General features: G+C 42.3%; 1 protein-coding gene across 1 annotated transcript in view; it reads right to left on the bottom strand.

The window, feature by feature from the left end:
• The window catches only part of TMED4 (transmembrane p24 trafficking protein 4), a 64,620-nt gene extending 55,211 nt beyond the window's left edge, over positions 1-9,409 (bottom strand). The window contains exon 1 of the mRNA XM_085636088.1: positions 9,181-9,409. Within this exon, the coding sequence (XP_085492214.1) occupies positions 9,181-9,334 (154 nt within the window). The 5' untranslated portion in view covers positions 9,335-9,409. The remainder of the gene's footprint in view (positions 1-9,180) is intronic.
• Positions 9,410-21,448: the final 12,039 nt, after the last annotated feature.

Raw genomic sequence — 21,448 nt, 5'->3', positions numbered from 1 at the left:
TAGGATTTGTATTCTTCTCCTCTCAAGAGCCCATTGCCCCCACTGTACAGCCTATACCTCCTCCTACTATCTCCTCACACTCTTTTCACCCTCTGCCTGAACATGAACAAGTTAGACGATCAGAGTTTGTGAACAACTCGTTTATTCAGCTCCTGCACCAGCACCAACTAGTCATGAATACAACCAATTGCTGGGTGTGTGGTTTAATGCCACATACCATTAATAAGGGTATTCCTTATCTAGTGCTGCCGTATAGTTACAATGGATCGTCATGGGCATTCCAGACCATGTTTCTCTATGCACTAGATGCGTACTCCCCGCGACAACCGCGTTCCATCAGACCTAGCACCAATAATAAAGCTTTAATGAAAGGAGTTGCCGATATGAGTAGAGATATCGATGCATACTCATCCATTCCCAAAGAAGAATTGAGAGCTTATGTAGGGTGGAACGCAACGGGGTATAGTATTAGTCTGGGTGAAAGACAACGGAAAATCTCATCCCCAATCTGGGTCGTACCCCACATGGGTCGGTTCTGTTTGCAAGGTAATGGTCAGAATCCTAGAGCTCAACTGGGAAGAAGTGACTGTACTGAAACGTACACTTTTCCGTCACAGTTTCCCCTGCGTTTTTGGCTGCCAAGGGTACATATTTTATCTGCAATGACCGAGCATATACATGGTTGCCCCCTGATTTCTCTGGCACATGTTATATTGCAAATCTGCTACCGCCAACATTTACTGCCGCCTCTGACTATCACAAGACTACAGTTGTGAGAGGCGTGATTAGTAAGGAGGATACTGCCGGTCAGGAAGCGGGAGATTTCTTTTTGGGTTTCCTGCCGTTTTGGGGACCTATGGTTAATAGTAGGAACCTGAGACAGCTGACTCGTGTGGTTGAATCCACTGTTAATGTTACGGCTGGTGCCCTTGGTAATTTGACAGCTGAGCTCCAAGCGGATCGCCTCATGACTTTGCAGAACCGCATGGTTCTAGACGTCATACTTGCAGACCGTGGTGGGGTATGTAAGGTTATCCAATCCAGTTGTTGCATTTTCATACCAGACAATGCTCCAACAGTTTATCAAGCCATCTCCAAACTGCATAAAATATCTGAGTCCATACACGTGGATAAAGGAGATTGGTCACTGATGGGGTGGTTCTGGGAACTGATATCTGCCTGGGGTTGGAAAGTTCTGATGGTCATTGGAATGATCTTAGCCATCCTTTTCCTGTTCTGTCTGTGCATACAGTGTGCTCCTGCGATATGTGGCCTCTGTGCTACATTATGTGTAAGGAAACCTGTATCCAGGGACGAGATAAGTAATAGGATGATGCTACAGCAACATCTCCATGACTTCGTGAATATCGACCTAGACTCTGATTGAAATGAGTATAGTTATTGCCTATGTAAGGGCAAAAGGAGGGTCTGTCGTACTTTAGAATTTGGGACCGCGTAGGAGGCAGGGCCCTACCCCTGTCTATCCCGGTCTATCTGCTCTGTGTATACGCTATTATACATCACTACGTGGGTTCCATTTTGTATCGGTGGCCATCTTATGGTTGCCCTCACATAGGCTATATAGTATGAAGCGAAAACGGGCCTTTTAGAGCACATGTGCCTTCCTTTGACTTTTCTGTGACCTGGGCAGCTTGGCTCCGCTGCCCCACGTCAAACTGGTCCCACGAGTTCCCCGTCCTCTGGCCACCTGTGATTAGCATCAGGGCTTGACACACCATAAAGTCTTTTCATCCTACACGAGCCTCCAGCTAATCTCTTTCTCACCTGACTGTTCCTGCTTTATGGCTTGTTTCCCAAAACAGGAGATGCTCATGTTTATTGGGGCCTATCGATATCTGATGTGGGATCTGAGCCTTGCTGGGTAAATAATTACGGGCTTGCTTAACTGGAATGTGGGATGGTCATCATGACTCTGCCTTTTCGTTTTGTAATGTATACTTTAAATGACCATACCATAAACTAAGGAATGTATGCCTGAGGCAGGAAATTCTGTATTTAAGGAGAAGCCCGTTTCTGTGATTTTCAGCAGTCTCCTGAGAACATACACGCTGTTGTACTTCTAGGATACCTGTAATTGGTCTGCAGCCAATAAACTGATCTTTGACTTCACCCAGAAGACTCTGTGTTTCTGTAGGTCTGAAACAGGAAGAACCCCGAAGTCATAGGGTGTGTTCCCCTGCACCGCTGGGCTTAAAATACCCAGTACTTCATTCTGAAGGTATTTATACAGCTTTTCTGTGCGCTCTGCCATGCCTAAAGAGCTTTAGGTGTGGCCTGACTGCAACCTTTATAGCACTTTAAACCTATCTCGAAATGGAATAGCTTTGCGATTTGAGTCGGGGGTCATAGCGCCATTTACAGCGCTTGGTTGAAAGGGTGTTTGTTATTCCAATTTGGTCTATAGGGGACATGTTGGAGGTGCTGTGTAAATATGCAGTAACTTATGTGCTGGGGAAGACATGTCCTGTGATGTTAAAATGCTGACCTAATTTATCTGTTCAGTAAAAATACCCCGTGGTCGGTGAATAGTTTTGATTGGGGTAGCTGCAAGCGTACCAGATATTGCCTAAAAGTGGCTCTATGTACAACGAGGGGCAGCTCACCTGAATGTCGGTCGTTGCAGTAGTTCCTTTCACCAACAAGCATTTGCAATAGGTCTCGCATTTACGCGAGTTTAAGCTATTGGCATTGTAAATGACAATGCCTTTTATGTAGGTTTTAAAAACCCAAACTTAAATAAAAGGTATTGTCATTTACAATGCCAATGGCTCAAACTCGCGTAAATGCAAGACCTATTGCATTGCAAATGCTTGTCTTAAAAGTGGGTAAGGCACTGAAAGCTCGAGCCAGATATCTGTCTCAGCTCAAAGTCCTCTTGGATCCATGAGCCCAAAGAGGGCCAAGCTTCCATGCGGCTTCTACTTGTCAACCATGCCGTAGTCTGATGTACTAAGGTAAAACACTTCTGCTAAATACTCTTGATTTTTACATGCCATTTCTTGCTTAATTTACACATGCTATTTCTTGCTTAATTTACATGTCAAATATTTCAAAGGCTCTGGTCCTGCAAAGTTTCTTAGAGCCTTTGGCTTGGCTTTCCCTGTGAATTTGTTGGCTCGTCCAACGCGATCTGTTAGGTGAAGACAAGGGCTAGGCAGACAGGGAAAGAACAAACAGGCCTTCTCACCATCTCTTTTCAATCTCACCGATGTGGAAATAAAGAGCTCGGGAGAGGCACTACAAATAGATATATTGCTATTCTCCTGTGCATCTACCAGAGTTCAGTAACATGACTTTCTGGTTACACACACACAAGACATACAATTATCAAATTAGCCAACTGAGCTTACAGTTGGTTAATTCAGTTTCCCACTAATTACTTGAATTTGTATTTATTTTTAGTTCTAGTTGTTAGCCAAGACATTTTCTTGTTAATAAACATACATAGACTAGAATACTTATATGGGCTTTCAGTCAGCACTCTTTATCCATTGGTCTGCTGAAGTGTCATGCACAATTCGCATCAGTCCATAACTGCATGAAGCAGGGGGCACAGGGTCAGTCCACTTCAACAATTAGACTACCCGACTGTGAGTGATGGCATTCTGCTCTTGCTAAATGTGCACATCCGTACAATAGGTAGTCCCCTTCAGTGACAAAGAATCCTGTTGCAATGTGTGATCTTACTTAAACAATATACATTTTGGTTTCTAGACAATGCTTGTTATCATATAATGCGTGACTCCACATACAAAAAAAAATAAACAAATTAAGTGTGGCAAAACCAAAAGGTCAGAAGCTAATGCCAGACCTGTTGGCTTTGCCAACACTTGATCATTTAAGGTGTTTGTGTTATATTTTATATGTATATACCCAAGAGTGAAAGGCAAAGAAACTAGATGCAGAATAGTTTGTTCTTTTTAGTTAATTCTCTGGCCTCGCCTCTAACTCCCTGGCCTTGGCCCCAGTGCGCTCAGGATCACAATTCCATCGTTTTTCCCCTGCACTTCAACCTCTAAATCAGTGGTGTTCAAACCTTTTTATGCTACGCTCCCCTCAAAAATTTTGACAATTATTCTATTAGATGGCAATGTTTACAAATGTCTAGACTTATTTAAACATTGCATTTGAGTTATGTTACCGCTTTTGAAATAATGCAATCAATTACTTGATTACCAAACATACTATTCTGGTCAGGCAGGCCTTACTAAAATGTAAAAGTATGTACAGTGTGATTATTAGAAATTGGGGATGGGGGTTCTGAAGAGAATTTGGAGTCCCCCTCCCTTCTGACACCTTCTCCCAGCCAAGCTATAAATAACAAAAGTTGTTAGTGATGGCCCATTACAGAGCGGCTTATTGCCGCGCATTTTTTTCTGCTGAAAACAAAGCATTGTTATCAGCATAATGCTTCTTTTGGCCCAAGCCTCGCGCCCCCCCTTGGATCACTTGAGGCCCCCCAGTTTGAAGACACCTGGTCTGGATGAACTGCAGAATACTTTGTAAGAGTTTGTCTCGAGGTCCACCTCCAATGCAGCCCAGAAAATATCAGCTAAGAGTTGTATGTGTCCTGGAAGATGGAGCAGCCCAAGCTAAGACACCACGAGGGAGTTGGACGGTGGTATGTGAAGCACTTTTAGCCCAATGAGCATTGCGCATCTGGTACTCGGCGTCAGATTGTCACATATGTTAAAGAAACACACACATTTTGACTGCACAGTGCGTTCTGGGGAGAAAAAAAAACAACTAAATACTAATCCTGATTTTGAACTAAATTAAACACAATCGGTCCTTCCACACATTGTGTACAAAAGGATAGGCCTGCAGTGCCTAATCAAACCACCATACGTGGCACAGTAGCAAATCCAGCCAGACCAGTTCTTTGACTTTAAACAATGCGCAGAACCAACTTATTAATCAGAAACGGATTTAGCAGGATGCAAATCCTTTCTGCCACGGTAAACTCCAGCCTTCGCAATCACCATTAACACTCGCCAAATATTTATATGTTTGGTGGTTTACCACACACATTCCTAGAGCTATGTACAGCTCTCGCCTGCTTCTTTGGGGCTAGCTTTGCACTGTTTATCTATACACCCAAAAATCAACACTGAAAGTGTGATTTAAGAGCACTGTACATTTGTGTAAGGGGACACAAATAATATATTTTAATTAAACATAAAGTAACCTCATCACTTTCGAGGCTCAAGAGTACATTCTATGTAGTTATATAGTTTGAGATTGTTGTTGACATCTATTCAAGGTCATAACTGCCTCCCCACAAGAGTTATCCTTAAATGGTATATCTTGTTCCCCTGGTTTATACCTGTCTCCTAAATCTCTTGCACAGTATATTTGTTTGCCCAACTAACAAAACATACCACACGTATGCAACACAACCACAAGCAATATCCTCTCCACTATATTGTATACCCCCAGTCAAGTCTAACCCTCACATAGAACATCCCACTCTTCTCAAATTCAGAAAAGTGTACCCGGTGACCTAGCATACTCTTTACCCATAAAATGGCACATCTTAATTCCCATACTTCAAATGGCATATCCAAGCTAGCTATCGTGGTATATTAATGCCACTTGCTTCCTTAGCATGTGCTTCACCTTCTCCACCCCAAAGGTGGAACTCCATCATGATACAGATCGGATAAGCGTTCCCTCTCCTTTTCAGAAAGCAATTGAAGACTATTCTCTTATAATAACACATCGTCCAAAATTAACTACTATCACTGCCACTACGAATGGACACCAGCTGAAGAAAGGCCTTTCACCTGTATGTAAGTTATGCTTGCCCACCTCACTGCTGTAGGCCCCAGTCAACTTCTTACATATAGCACACTGATGATTTGCAAAAAGGTTTGCACTTCACAAATACTTATACATCTGTAGCCAGCCTCTTCTATCATTTACAAGGTAAGTCTCAACATCAACTTGCCATCATCAACTCAGCATATCTACATATAACATATCACTTCTTCCCAGCCATATTCCTTTCACCTTGAGCGATAGCTCAGCTTACCAGATGAATCACTAAGCTCATTTTTCAACCATATAGCTTCCTATTCCTCCAACATTACCTCCAGTATACTTAGTGTCACATGGTACAAGTGCTAAGGCCACCAATCTCACATACTGTTGACTTATTCTGTAGAGTTCTTTGTTGTTGTAGGTCAGATAGGATTTTAATTTCTTTTGTTGAGACATCATGGTAACAATTTGTGCGTGGCAGACCCACTGGGTGTTTAACAGACCGAATGTAAGAGCTCCTGCTAGGGCTAAGCCACTGAGACTGTCAGTGGCCCATTTTTTAACAGGATGCTTCGCCCAGATCGGTTTTATTTGAATGCGGGAAGCGGGATAGATGGCTAGTTTCTCTTTCGTCTGCATGTATGAACCTTCTCACTAAATGATTTGTCGTATTTGTTAGGAGATTCAACCAGAAAGCGCATGCAGGCCTTTGTAGGTGGCGTGCTTAAGTGCTCCTTCTTAGACAAACCCTTGAGTCTTAATTCGAGACCCGTAGTGGGAGCATGTTGTTCTTTCACCTCCATCTCGCCGCAGTGCTGTCAAACAATGCACTGGGAAAAGCCACAATGTGAAGGAAGGGGCTACAGATGATGTGAAGCTTGCTACGACAGTTTCTACAATGGCTGATTTACAGAATAGGATACAAGCAACAGTGGCTGGTGCTTTTAAGGCTATAGACGTTGCTCTTTCTCTAAAAAAGATCGTATAGAGTCTGATGAAACTAAGGATATCAGAAGGATAATAACTCAGAACATGGAGATGAAAGGAATGTTGGAACACATTGAACTTAATACGCATTTCCATATCCCCCTATGCTAGATGAACCTGAATCTCTTCAGTTACACAGTGCTGATATAAAAGTTTTTGAGTCAGAATGGAAAGAGGTGCACAAGCATACTTTTGCACGTTTCGTATCAAGACAGCAGTCGCAGGGAGTTTCTGATTAATGCCCTTTCATGGTAAAAGTAGATTCGCTAATGGCAAGGTTGGATACTCAAGGTGTCATGGTTTCAGAGGATGCTATGCCATTGGATCTTATTGCCAAGATGATGGACCTGGCATTGAAGAGGGCTTATGTAGGCTCAAACTTTTCTGTAAGGGCTACAGCTTATGCCAGTTGTATGGTGCAGTCCCTCATGAAAGATTTTCAAGCCCTGACTGAACAGCTGGATCAGGGGGGCAGAAGCAATGCCTACATAAAAGAACATGGAAACAACAAGTGACATTTTTGTCAGTCATTTCTTATGACACTTGTGGTACTGCTCTACCTCAGTAGAGAAAGCTCACCGCCAGTTATAAAGGAGACCGTGGAAGGCAAACGCATCCTGCTGATAAAAATGCCTCTTTCTGGAGCAAAGTTATTTGGTAATCAGTAAGACAGTATGATAAAAAGTAAACATTTTTAAAAAATCATCGGCTGAGAATAAGAAAATACTGGCCCCAGAAAAGCAAGCCTCTAGGAAAGATATTCATGTTTCTGCTGTGCATTTCAACCATCCTTTCAGGTCAGAGGAGGAAAATAAGACCTTTTGAGGGAGGGAAGAGGTCACTCCTGACAAATCTCAGTCCTAGCAACCTGGAGCAGCAAATCAGAACCAGGCAGCCTCAAAGTCCTGGATATGTTGAGGTTTACTTGGAACTTGCAGTGGGAGAAAGACTTAAGTTTTATCCGAATGAATAGGCATGTGCAATTTAAGACACTTGGGTGCTCCAGGTTATCAGAGAAAGACATTGGATAGATTTAAATTCTTTTCCTCCCAAATGCTTCTGTGCTACCCTCTTCCAACCAAAGCGGAAAGGTGAGCCTTTACAAAGTGGAATACAGAAACTGTTGGAAAAAAGTGCAATAGCACAATGTCACTTTCATCAGCGTGAAAAAGGAAGGTATTCCATTTTGGTTTTGGTCAGAAAAGAGACAGGAGAATACAGACCGGGCCTGGATCGCAAGTCTGTGAATTCTTTTGTCACTCGCAAAATTCAAAATGCTTCCTTTGCAACTGATTGTTCCTTTCATAAATGTGGGTGACTTATTAACATCCACAGGTCTGCAGGGCGATTACCTTCACATACCAGTACATCCGTCCTCTCAAAGTCACTAAAAATTTCAGGGATTTCCTTCTGATTTGTCCACCTCTCCGAGGTTATTCACTAAAGTGATGGCTCCCTTGTTGGGGTTCATCCTTGATAAGTGCACCGAACTGTTTCCATATCTCAATGAGTGGCTCATTTGTTTGTCTAAGCAGGAGATGACAGAGAGGTATGCAAAGCGATAAAGGCGCGCGCTCGCCTCTTGAATCGCGAAAAATCAAATATGGAACATTCACAGAAACTATAGTTCAACACCAAGGAAGGAAAGATTCTTCTTTTTCCACAGATGCAAATTGAATCACTAAAATTGGACTTGGCAAAACAGTTATCAAGCCAAACTGCTCCTGCCAAGAGAGTGGCTGAGGGTTTACAGGTTGATGGCATCCACAATCATGATTCTTTCCTGGGCCAGGTTACATTTGTATCATCTGATAAATGTTCTGCTACTTTAGGTCTATGATCTACCCAGGGATTTAAGTGGGGTGAAAAACCTGTAGTCTTTCAAAGGGGCGTGGCCGATGTAATTACAGGCGTGGCTTAAAAACACTAAGGTAAAAATCTGTGTGCCATCCGACTGGTATGTTGCTACCTCTTTCGTCATTGCATCCATATATATATATATATACACACACTAAAAGTAACATCACATTAACAAGCCAGGGCTATTGGCTTTGTCAATGGTCGTTAATTGCATAAGATAAATTAGCAAAACAATAGCTTAGTTGTATGCAAAATAAAAAATGCTTCGGTTCTGAAATTATGAGACTGAAACATCTATAACGCGTCTCTGTTGTTACATCATAGGCAGCGACAGGTGGTAGTGCTACAGAGTTAAGATTTATTTTCCACCCTGAGGGTGAGGACAAAATGAAAAGCCCGATAGGGACCCGTCTCAGCACCTGCTTTTTAGAACTGCCGGAGCAGAGCATTGGTAGGACCGGACCCACTTAAAGCCCTGGATCTACCCAAGTGCATATGCAGTGTTTCGTTTAATCCGCCACCTCGTCCATTCCCCCGTCTCCACCTCACCTATGACCATAGTCTCGTCCGGGATTTCCTCTATAAAGCACCTCTTTTCGGTCTCCCCGATATGGAAATAAAGGGCGCTGGAGAGACCAAGCTGAAGCAACAGCAAAAGGAGGGACAAGGCCCACAACCGGCACATCCTGTATTTGGCAGCCATGGCAAAGACTCCACAAAAGAATGCGCATGCGTGCGACAAGTGGCAGATCTGTGCGATCCAAGCCTCGACTTCACTATCCGGCACAATGTTTGGCCATGGAAGTAAAAAGGAAGTGAGTTAGACTGAAACCGAGGCTTGAAATGCGCGCACAAAACGTCATGCCGCACAGGGATGGACCATCACCGCAGTCAGAATAGAGACCTTATTGCAAGGTCCATGTCGTATCCTGAAAGAAATGGATTGGGGGCGAGGCTTGAACCGCACTCTCTATGACACCAGGAAACCAATTGAGGAAATGTTGTCACATTTCGATAGGTGGAAAGAGAGCACGCATTCTAGCGTTGATATGAAGTCACGGATCTATTAAGCCTTCCGAAAACGCTTCAAAAGTTAAGGCATGGCAGTTTTTCATAACTTCCTTCTCCATCATATTTAAAGAAACTATAATGGGTGACACTCAAAACCATAGCTGCCAAGGTTTCAGACTATTTGTGACATTTTCACAATTTCAGTGTAATTATGAGTGACATTTTAACGACTATGAGTGACACTTTCTCACGACAACATTAAGTAATTTAGACATAAATAATATCAGAAATTACAACCATTGGCGCAACCACAAACTAAGAAGAAGTCGCTGAACTAAAGTTTACTAACTGCAGGCAGCTGAAAACTGAGCAGAGCAGCATCAGTACACCACAGGACAGGGGGCGCAGCCAACTCAGAATGATTGAAGCATTAATGTTATTTATCAAGAGCTGCTATAGCATGATAGTTTAACTACTAAAACACAGATGCCATAGCAGCCTTCACCTACACTCGCCCCCCTGGGTCCTCCTTGCTGCCAGCAAACAATCAGTCAAGTCAGAATGCAGAGAATTCGTGTAGATTCCAGGTCTTCTCTGTCCCATGTGGGACCCAGCCCACAACAGAAGGATGTGAGGCACCAACATGAAAAACACGTAGCTCAGCTGTAATGTCTCTAAGCTGCAAAAGTAGTGGACTGGTTGCAGTAATCTGTGCTCGATTCTTGCCTGTTCAGTGCTGCATGCAGTGTGAGAGTCGGACTCACTGTGCAGACGTCATTTGCAATGGTAGCAGATTCACCACTCTGACCTGTGCCTTTTGAGCGAACCGTGGAGCAGTGCTACCGGCATGGAAGACAGCAGGTGAGTTGGCACATCAAAATAGACTCTAACGGCTCTTACACAGAAAAGGCTCTATGGTTTGCATTTTACTTACTAATGTTATTTTATTATAACATTTAGCACTGAACGCGCCAACCGGAAGACGAAAACCAGCGTGAAGCATTAGCCGATGCAGAGTGCAGCAATTGGGAAACAAGCAGCTGCACACATGGAGCAGCAGACTGACCCTATTCAATATCATAATTTAAACACATAATAACAGCTCTCTCTCTCTCAGTGCAGACAGTTAAAATGTGCTCCGCAAACTTCAGTAATTAGTTTCTTGTATCCATAAACTGTCAAGACGCAAGAACGTGCAGGGAAGCGCAGTTTAATACATTCTATTTACTCTACATATTATCCCAGGCAAGCATTAAAAAAAAAATTTGACCAGTGGCGGATGGTGAACATTTAAAGTGTAAATGTAAATATCAAAGGGGAGGGAATGAGAAGCAGTGATCCATCCTGCTTCCAATGGTTAATACAAATAATTAGAACCATTGTCGCAATTTGCAGACTATTTCCTCAAACCATTGGTACAGAGCACTACTACATACCTTAAAGACACACGAGACCTCCTCAACCAACTTGAAGGCCAGGTGTACGATGAAAGAACGATGTATCTGGTAGGACTCGATGTAGAGAGTCTCTACACTAGCCTACCCCAACAGAAGACCTTGGATACTCTTGAGAATATTTTATTCTCTGAAATATGGAACCACCATACACCTAGACATTTCATACTGGAATGCTGCCGGATGGCACTCACAGAGAACTATTTTGCATATGAAGGGATGCTGTTTGGTCAATGCCACGGTACATCTATGGGTAGTACCTTTGCCCCTAGTGTGGCCGGGCTTTACGTAAGTACCTTCGAGCAACAGTTCATACAGAATGAGAGCAACCCTTATCAATCACACATACGATTCTGGCGTCGTTACATTGACGATATTATCATGATATGGGAAGACTCACAGGAAACACTGAATAAATTCCTAACATGGATGAACAGCAGGGATGAATGCTTGAAGTTTACATGTACATCAAACAGGAAAGAACTTGACTTCCTTGACATAACCATCTATACAGAGAACAACACTCTGCAGACTAAGACATTTTACAAACCCACTGCACGGAACAGTATACTCTCGTACAACAGCTTCCATCCTCGACCTTTGAGAGAGAACTTGCCTTACAGCCAGTTCCTACGTCTTAGGCGTAACTGCAGCACCATTGAGAACTACAAAGAACAAGCTAAAAATCTGGAAATGAAACTACACCAGCGAAACTACCCTAACAGAATCATCAAGAAATGCCAAAAGAGAGCACGGAACCAAGCAAGAGAGAGTCTTCTGGAAACAACACCGAAGACACCACCTCCAGACCTTCTGACATGTGTTACCACTTATAACACTTCCACCAACACTGTCAAGAAAATCATAAACCGGAATTGGAGAATCCTAACTTCAAATACCCTGCAATGGCCTAAACCTAGGTTTGCTAACAAAAGGACACGAAACCTGAAGAACCAATTGGTACATACCAGACCAACACCAATTATGAATAAAGAGAGCATAACAGCAATCTGGAATATGAGTCCAATCATGGAACCATGTGGATCATGCGTAGTATGCAAACTCACCACTGCCACTAAAACCCTTGAATTGCTACCCAACTTTGTATGGACCCTACGACATCACACGAACTGCAACACCAGCCACGTGATATACATGATCACCTGTCCATGCAAAAGTAGGTATATAGGCATGACATGCCGGAAAGTCAAACTCCGCATAGGAGAACACAAGAGCAATGTGAATTGCAAGAAAGCCACAACAAAGATGAGCAAACATTACATTGAAAAAAACCACAGCACAGAAGATCTTAAATGGGTGGTTTTGGAAACCATACATGTGACAACCAATATTGCTGAACGCGTCCTGTTTGAAAAAGAACAACGTTGGATACACCGTCTCAGAACAGATACAGAAGGGTTGAACGATTTTATCCCTTGGCATACACTAGCGTGACATCTTGTTAAAAGGTATTCTCGCCACCAAAATATGTCCCAGTCCAACAATTAGAATATAGATCATTCTTTCTATGACGATTTGACAACTTACAGTGTTACTGAAACTCCTGACACCCATCTCTTACACCTTAAAAGAATTGTCAATAGAAAATTGTAAATTAGATTTAGTCTCTTTTCCATAACTTCTTTTACACTGCCAACCACAGTGCCAACCATTGCGACATTGTGTGAGTCCTTTCTCAGTCTTTAACTCCTGACAGGCTATGTAAATACGAACGATATGCGGCCCCACGTTAACCGGGACACCGCGATCAGAGACAGCACAAGTTGCGTGATAGGAAGAACCGGTAAGCACTCACTTCTCGTAACCACGAGGTAGACGACAAACGCGGTAAGCGACTCTTTACTAAATTACATCTAATTCTACAGGAACAGGTTCCTTCCCTGATCCCTGATGTCCTGAGGGAGCCACAAAATGGTATTTAAGAAGGTAATTAATGCAGAATGACACGCACTCGACTAATCTAATGGCACCCGCGTTCTCGCTAGTCACATTACACCACAGTGAACTGACGTTAATTCACTGCATTTTTTGCCGAGTTTACGAGTTCGACATACGCGCACAGAATTTTCACCAATCTGACAATGCGCTATTATACATTTAAATTATGCCGATAAACTATATTTTTGAAACCTTCTTAACAAATGGCAGAATGACACGCATATGGTATTCGCGTGTTCGCCAGTCATATTGTACCACAGTGAACTAATGTTATTTGCCGAATTCACAAACACGGCACACACGCACAGATTTTCCATAATCTACATAGGCGCAATTAACCATTTAAATCATGCCGGTAACCCGCATCTTTTAACCTTTCTAATTTAACATCCCTCCTCTCTCAGTTCTATTACCAGCCCCCCCCACGATTGCCTCGAATGAGCACAAGCGCGCCAAGACCCCTGTTGAATTGTCTATTCAATAGCACAAAAACAAGTAATTTATGTTAATACTGTCATAGCATAATTAAATGATGTAGGACAAATGGTCACTGTATTATTAACTATCAATAGAGGGTATAACGATGATCATAATGCACATATGATTTTAATTCAATTACAGAGACAACAACTCTACGAATGAACTAACATAAAAGTGACTACCTGATCACTTAGAAAAGGCGGCAGAACGAGCCCCCTCCACACTCTGGTCCTGACGAAAGCCTTAAGAATGAGCGAGAAGGCTGAAACATGTTGACCTTACCCACTGATGCAATAGACTAGTAACTCTGTCTATTACAACATCACCTTTTCATTTTAACTTCCCACTTCACTCGCATCTTTAATAAAATTTTTGCTGTATTTGAGTGCAGTAGGGAATTTTAATTTCACCACTTATAAGCAGTTGCAAATCCCTCTTTCTTTTTGATATCTGGACACTACTGAAAAATCAGTTGGTCTACCTCCAGGTGGAGGACAGCATACATACGAAAGAAACCCAATGAAGATGCTGTGACAGTACACGAAGGCGGAGAATCAAGATACACCGCCCGACCTGTGTACTCATATGAGGGTTTTCTAAACAGTTCTCCAATACTAAAGACCCTGATTTGACAGGACAAGTGATCCATTCTCTCACAACCTGATTATTTGTATTGAACATTTAAAGTGGTCAGACACAAATCCATACACCAAAGTACAGGACCCCTTCCAATTAGCTTACACCAGAGAAATATGGAAGATATGACGGGGTGAAAATGGGCAAAAGGATACACAGTTTATGGTGGCACGAAAAGGGAGAGAACGGTCCATGGATAAAGAAGAGGGTGGTGTGTCACAGTAAAAAGAGGGAGTGTGCATTCAAATTACGTTAGAAACTGAAGAGAGGCATGAAAGATGTGGACAATGGTTGAGAGAAAAGAAAACACAGTAAAAAAAAAGCTAAAAGCACCATAGTGAACAGAAACAATGACTACTGAATCCATAGTGAACAGAAACCATGAGCACAGAATTGGCAGCAAGCAGTGAAAGAAATAGAGACTTTGAAATGAAGACAAAAAGTGATGAGATGAGAAATATATAGGAGAGGACAGAAAGTGACACAGTGGAAAAACAAGATGGAGAGAGTGGCGAAAGAAAAGATATTCAGGAGGAGGTAAGGAAAGGAACATGGAGAACGACAGTCATAGGAGAGAAGTGAGCAGTACATTAAATATCAACCAACCTGACTCCACTTACTGGAGAATCATCATATTAAAGAGTGTGGTGCACATGTTTTCTGGTTAAGAACAAAAAAACGGAGCATTCCATTGGAGGTTAAATATTGCTGAGCTAGCTAGTCCTGAACCCTTGGTGCCTGTCCGGCTAATTGGTAAGATTAAATAGGGCTAAACCTGCCAGGTAACCTAAAAGGGCTGAGGGGAATTCATATGTCAGAGTGAGACCACACAAAGGTCGTGTAGTGATGGGCTGGGAAGAAGGAAATCTACAATAGGCTTTACGTAGGAGCAAGGGATTAGAAAGCAAATGTTACAGTTTAAATATTTCTATAAGATATCCCTTATGCGCAGTCCAACTTCATAACCAACAGCCTATACGCTTCTGTGGTTTGTTTAACATTTAGCTGGTGTTATAACGAAGGAACCCCACCCCTTCCTTAACTGGGCCTCTCCACAGATTAAAAATTTCAATATTCCCTTTCCTCCACTTCTTCCACATGTCAAAACTCTCCAAAACAATGTGTGGCAAGTCTGGTGTGACAGAGACGACAAACAAGTGAATGCAGTTTAGGTTGAGCACTTTATTCTCAACCTTATACAGGGGTTCTCTCAATACGGTCCTGTACAATGATGGTAAGTCTCTGGCTCTTCCGGTCTTTGTAACTGTCTGGGTGACACTCAGCGCGAAGTTCCTCGGCAAGCTCCTAGGCGGTGTCTGGCCAGTTGCTGTCGAGTCCGCGGTGGGGATCCCTCCGAGTCTTGAACAAAGGTACCCAAGCACACGCAGAAATAAAGTTTACATAAATTATTGCGTCAAGTAGAACATGTAACACAATAAGTGAATCTCCGTTTCTTTCTTCAATTTAATATTCTTGTTCTCATAGTAATTTTGCAGTCTTCACAGTGGTTTCCAAGCCAACACGTGTTTCGTCGCCTCTAGTATTATTGTACATGCGACTTGTTCACGGCTAGGTACAAATTGATATGGTAAATTAACATTAGTCCAACTGTTAACTCAAGAAGTTTGCATACATTTGTTGACACTTTAAACAAATGTGCTCCCAGGGTAGGTGTCAGAATTATGGTTTTTCTACGTGGGAGGTGGTATCACAAGGCTATAGTGTAATTAGCATGCACCGTGAGATCAGGTGAATACTAGCCTTCTTGCATCAGTTTGTGACCAACCAGATACATCTAGCTCTAGCGTGAGGGTGACATATTGTGAAGTTTCACATATGTGATATACATCCTTTTTATGTGCTGTCAACTAAATGAGCCATGCGGTATGCAGAGTCAATAACCTGAATAGGTAGTATAAGGGCAGAAGCCATCTATATAGATACTAGTGAAGGTAAATTAAGCTAATGTGTTATTTATTCCAAGTGAAAAGGAGAGTAAACTGACCTGAACACTGTCTAGTAATCAATCACTGCAATGAATAAGGTACAAAAGAAAAAATTGTACATATAGCTATTAGTAACCACGTAAGTGGGACACAAAAAAATTGAAGTGATTAAGCTCATAACAGGCATGTGCCAGGAAGAAATACATACTTTATGTATGACGATAATTCCAGGTCATACAGACAATCGACGGGGGGGGCCCAATCCTTGTAAGGTAGACAAATATCTTCGGTAGCTGTGCTCAATATTTAAGGAAAAGTTCCCATCTAAAGATCAACAAGACAAATAATAGTTTCCGTATGAGGAACTATTATTGCGATCGAAAGTGTACAAAAACCCCCAAAAGGGGGAGGGAGGGTAGAACACAGAATATGTGCGTCCTCGGTATTGTTGGTGAATCTCTTACCTCCGAGTAGTGGAGAATGTATCTGTTGTATGCGACTGCCCCCATCCGCGTCTGGCTCCAATTCGAGTTGCCGGTTAGACTCGCTCGGCATGTTTTTTAACTCGCAATCGGAAGTCACATGACCATCTGTCATGTGTACAGATAAAGAGTTCGTAACCGCAGGCGCCATGTATAAGGCTGTTGCGTTTCGTATTATCCAATGTATGTTGTGGGGTAAAATGTGATTAATATCAATCCCGTGGCTTGTTCTAAACATAGAGAAGTTACGTGTATGTATGCATTTTGATGCCGGTAAAATGAACACGGCGTTTGGTCAAGTGTGTGTATAAGATATCAGGTTGGGGCTGGTGCCTTAGAATATACATAAAACGTAATGTGTAGGCAATGTCAGAATCATGATACCAAAACCGGTTCATAATTCAAATATAGCGTCGCGTTCGGACCTTGTAATGCCAAGAAATGGCGGCCATCTTGGATCAGGTAAATCCTAATTAATACGGAGAGAAATTGACGAAACGCGGTGGGGTCAACTTTATTAAGTAACTGAAATAAGCAAGGATTGTACGGCATATGTAGTCAGCTGAACCCCGTATTGAAGCTGACAGGCGATATGTCTGTTAAGATTGTGTCGATTTGGTCTATTATTCAGAACAAGATCCTAAAATTCTATCTACATAGGAAATGATTGGGCCCTGAGAAGGATAAGTGTAATGCCAAAAAGTTGCAGAACTGGTATCAAGAACCACGGGGAATCGGGCAAGAGCCTGTATATAGAGTATATCTATGCGTACAGGACAATACTGAGAATTATTATGTATATTAGAGACTGTACATACCGCTTGTGTAATAAATGGTTATAGTGCAGAGGTGAGTGACATCTTAAAACATGATAAACGTATATTTACAAACATTGAACTGCATATGTACATAATTTACATAATTATCATAGATGCTGGACTACTGTGTATACATGACTGGAGATGATGTATCACTATGTTTACATGTGTGGTCCTATTTTTATTTGCCAAGAAAATAATGCATTTCATCATCGACATTCATCCCTATATCAGTCGTACGTAATTTCAGAATCCAGGATGCTTCGTTCCTGCGAAGTGTGAGTTCTCTATTACCCCCTCTGGGGTTTCTCATTGTCTGCTCTATACCGTAGAATAGAAAGTCCTTATGTGCACCTTGTGATTGGCATTCAAGGATGTGTGTCGCGATGGGATATCTGCGGTCCCCCTGCTTAACAGCCCTCATGTGTTCGCCTATCCTGACACGTAAGGGACGTATCGTGCTCCCCACATATTTTCTGTTACATCTGCACTCGATGATGTATACTACAAAACTCGTGTTACAGTTGATATTTGTAAGAATCTTGTAGCATCTGTCATTAGGACCCACATGTTCTAATTTCTTGCTGTATGCCCATTTGCAGGCTGAGCAATGGCCGCACCTGTGGAAGCCCACCATATATGTAGACAGCCAGTTCCTACTGATAGGGGGTGCGGGATAGCTAGGGCTAAGGAGACTTCTAAGACAGGTCCCTTTTCTGTAGGTGATCTCTGGTTTGCTGTCAATCACCCCTGTCATTGTCTCATCTTTCTTAAGGATGTGCCAGTGTCTATTCAGACTCTTCACTAGGATGTCAGAGAGGTTGTCAAAATTCGTAATGAACCTGACTTTGTTCTCCTCTTTCTTTCTACTAGTGGTATCCCTTAAGGTCGTGTCTCTTTTCATCCTCTTGATCCTAGACTCAGCTTTCTTAAGGGTTTTCGTATTGTAACCTCTAGACTTGAAGCGTTTGGTCATTTCTTCAGTACATTTTGTGAAGTCAGAATCTACACTACAATTGCGTCTAGCTCTGACAAATTCCCCATAGGGAATAGCATTAATCTGGTGCTTGGGGTGCGCACTGGACGCATGCAGTATCGCATTGCACGCTGTCTCTTTGCGATATAATCTGCTGTTGATCTGATTGTTTTCTATATACAGTTCTGTATCGAGAAATGTCACCTTCACCTTGCTATGCTCATGCGTAAACCTGATGTTCCATGTATTATCATTAAGGTGTTCCACAAATCTCATAAGTTTTATATCGTCTCCTGTCCAAATCATCAGGCAGTCGTCAATATATCTGCCCCAGAAGAGAATGAACTCTGTCCATTCCGATCCATGATGGCCCCAGATCCACTCCTCCTCAAACCAACCCATGAAAAGATTGGCGTACGAAGGAGAGAATCTGGAGCCCATGGCAACTCCCTGTTTCTGACGGTACCATTTATCCTTAAAGAGAAAAACATTGTTGTCAAGGATGAGTTCTATCATGGTAATGAGCATCTCTGTGTGTTCCCATGTGCTAGCAGATCTAGTGCTGAGAATTTTCCTAATGGCTTTCAATCCACATTCTCTTTTGATGCTCGTGTACAGTGCTGTAACATCTAGTGTTACAAGTGTCATGTCAGGCCCCCACGTGATGTCCGTCAAAAGACCTAAGATGTGTTTGGTATCTCGTATAAATGATGGAAGGTTATACACCAATGGTTTACCAGGTAGGCCTATCATCTCTGGGATAGAAGGTCCCACAGAAAGACTGTCTGAATATGTTGACATCTTCTTGAAACCATTGGTGTATAACCTTCCATCATTTATACGAGATACCAAACACATCTTAGGTCTTTTGACGGACATCACGTGGGGGCCTGACATGACGCTTGTAACACTAGATGTTACAGCACTGTACACGAGCATCAAAAGAGAATGTGGATTGAAAGCCATTAGGAAAATTCTCAGCACTAGATCTGCTAGCACATGGGAACACACAGAGATGCTCATTACCATGATAGAACTCATCCTTGACAACAATGTTTTTCTCTTTAAGGATAAATGGTACCGTCAGAAACAGGGAGTTGCCATGGGCTCCAGATTCTCTCCTTCGTACGCCAATCTTTTCATGGGTTGGTTTGAGGAGGAGTGGATCTGGGGCCATCATGGATCGGAATGGACAGAGTTCATTCTCTTCTGGGGCAGATATATTGACGACTGCCTGATGATTTGGACAGGAGACGATATAAAACTTATGAGATTTGTGGAACACCTTAATGATAATACATGGAACATCAGGTTTACGCATGAGCATAGCAAGGTGAAGGTGACATTTCTCGATACAGAACTGTATATAGAAAACAATCAGATCAACAGCAGATTATATCGCAAAGAGACAGCGTGCAATGCGATACTGCATGCGTCCAGCGCGCACCCCAAGCACCAGATTAATGCTATTCCCTATGGGGAATTTGTCAGAGCTAGACGCAATTGTAGTGTAGATTCTGACTTCACAAAATGTACTGAAGAAATGACCAAACGCTTCAAGTCTCTAGGTTACAATACGAAAACCCTTAAGAAAGCTGAGTCTAGGATCAAGAGGATGAAAAGAGACACGACCTTAAGGGATACCACTAGTAGAAAGAAAGAGGAGAACAAAGTCAGGTTCATTACGAATTTTGACAACCTCTCTGACATCCTAGTGAAGAGTCTGAATAGACACTGGCACATCCTTAAGAAAGATGAGACAATGACAGGGGTGATTGACAGCAAACCAGAGATCACCTACAGAAAAGGGACCTGTCTTAGAAGTCTCCTTAGCCCTAGCTATCCCGCACCCCCTATCAGTAGGAACTGGCTGTCTACATATATGGTGGGCTTCCACAGGTGCGGCCATTGCTCAGCCTGCAAATGGGCATACAGCAAGAAATTAGAACATGTGGGTCCTAATGACAGATGCTACAAGATTCTTACAAATATCAACTGTAACACGAGTTTTGTAGTATACATCATCGAGTGCTGATGTAACAGAAAATATGTGGGGAGCACGATACGTCCCTTACGTGTCAGGATAGGCGAACACATGAGGGCTGTTAAGCAGGGGGACCGCAGATAACCCATCGCGACACACATCCTTGAATGCCAATCACAAGGTGCACATAAGGACTTTCTATTCTACGGTATAGAGCAGACAATGAGAAACCCCAGAGGGGGTAATAGAGAACTCACACTTCGCAGGAACGAAGCATCCTGGATTCTGAAATTACGTACGACTGATATAGGGATGAATGTCGATGATGAAATGCATTATTTTCTTGGCAAATAAAAATAGGACCACACAAGTAAACATAGTGATACATCATCTCCAGTCATGTATACACAGTAGTCCAGCATCTATGATAATTATGTAAATTATGTACATATGCAGTTCAATGTTTGTAAATATACGTTTATCATGTTTTAAGATGTCACTCACCTCTGCACTATAACCATTGACAACTACAATCTATAAGTCACCACTTTATTACACAAGCGGTATGTACAGTCTCTAATATACATAATAATTCTCAGTATTGTCCTGTACGCATAGATATACTCTATATACAGGCTCTTGCCCGATTCCCCGTGGTTCTTGATACCAGTTCTGCAACTTTTTGGGCATTACACTTATCCTTCTCAGGGCCCAATCATTTCCTATGTAGATAGAATTTTAGGATCTTGTTCTGAATAATAGACCAAATCGACACAATCTTAACAGACATATCGCCTGTCAGCTTCAATACGGGGTTCAGCTGACTACATATGCCGTACAATCCTTGCTCATTTCAGTTACTTAATAAAGTTGACCCCACCGCGTTTCGTCAATTTCTCTCCGTATTAATTAGGATTTACCTGATCCAAGATGGCCGCCATTTCTTGGCATTACAAGGTCCGAACGCGACGCTATATTTGAATTATGAACCGGTTTTGGTATCATGATTCTGACATTGCCTACACATTACGTTTTATGTATATTCTAAGGCACCAGCCCCAACCTGATATC

The sequence above is a fragment of the Triturus cristatus genome, chromosome 11 (assembly GCF_964204655.1).
Source record: "Triturus cristatus chromosome 11, aTriCri1.1, whole genome shotgun sequence".
Lineage (NCBI taxonomy): Eukaryota > Metazoa > Chordata > Amphibia > Caudata > Salamandridae > Triturus > Triturus cristatus.
This window is presented reverse-complemented; position numbering and strand designations above follow the sequence as displayed.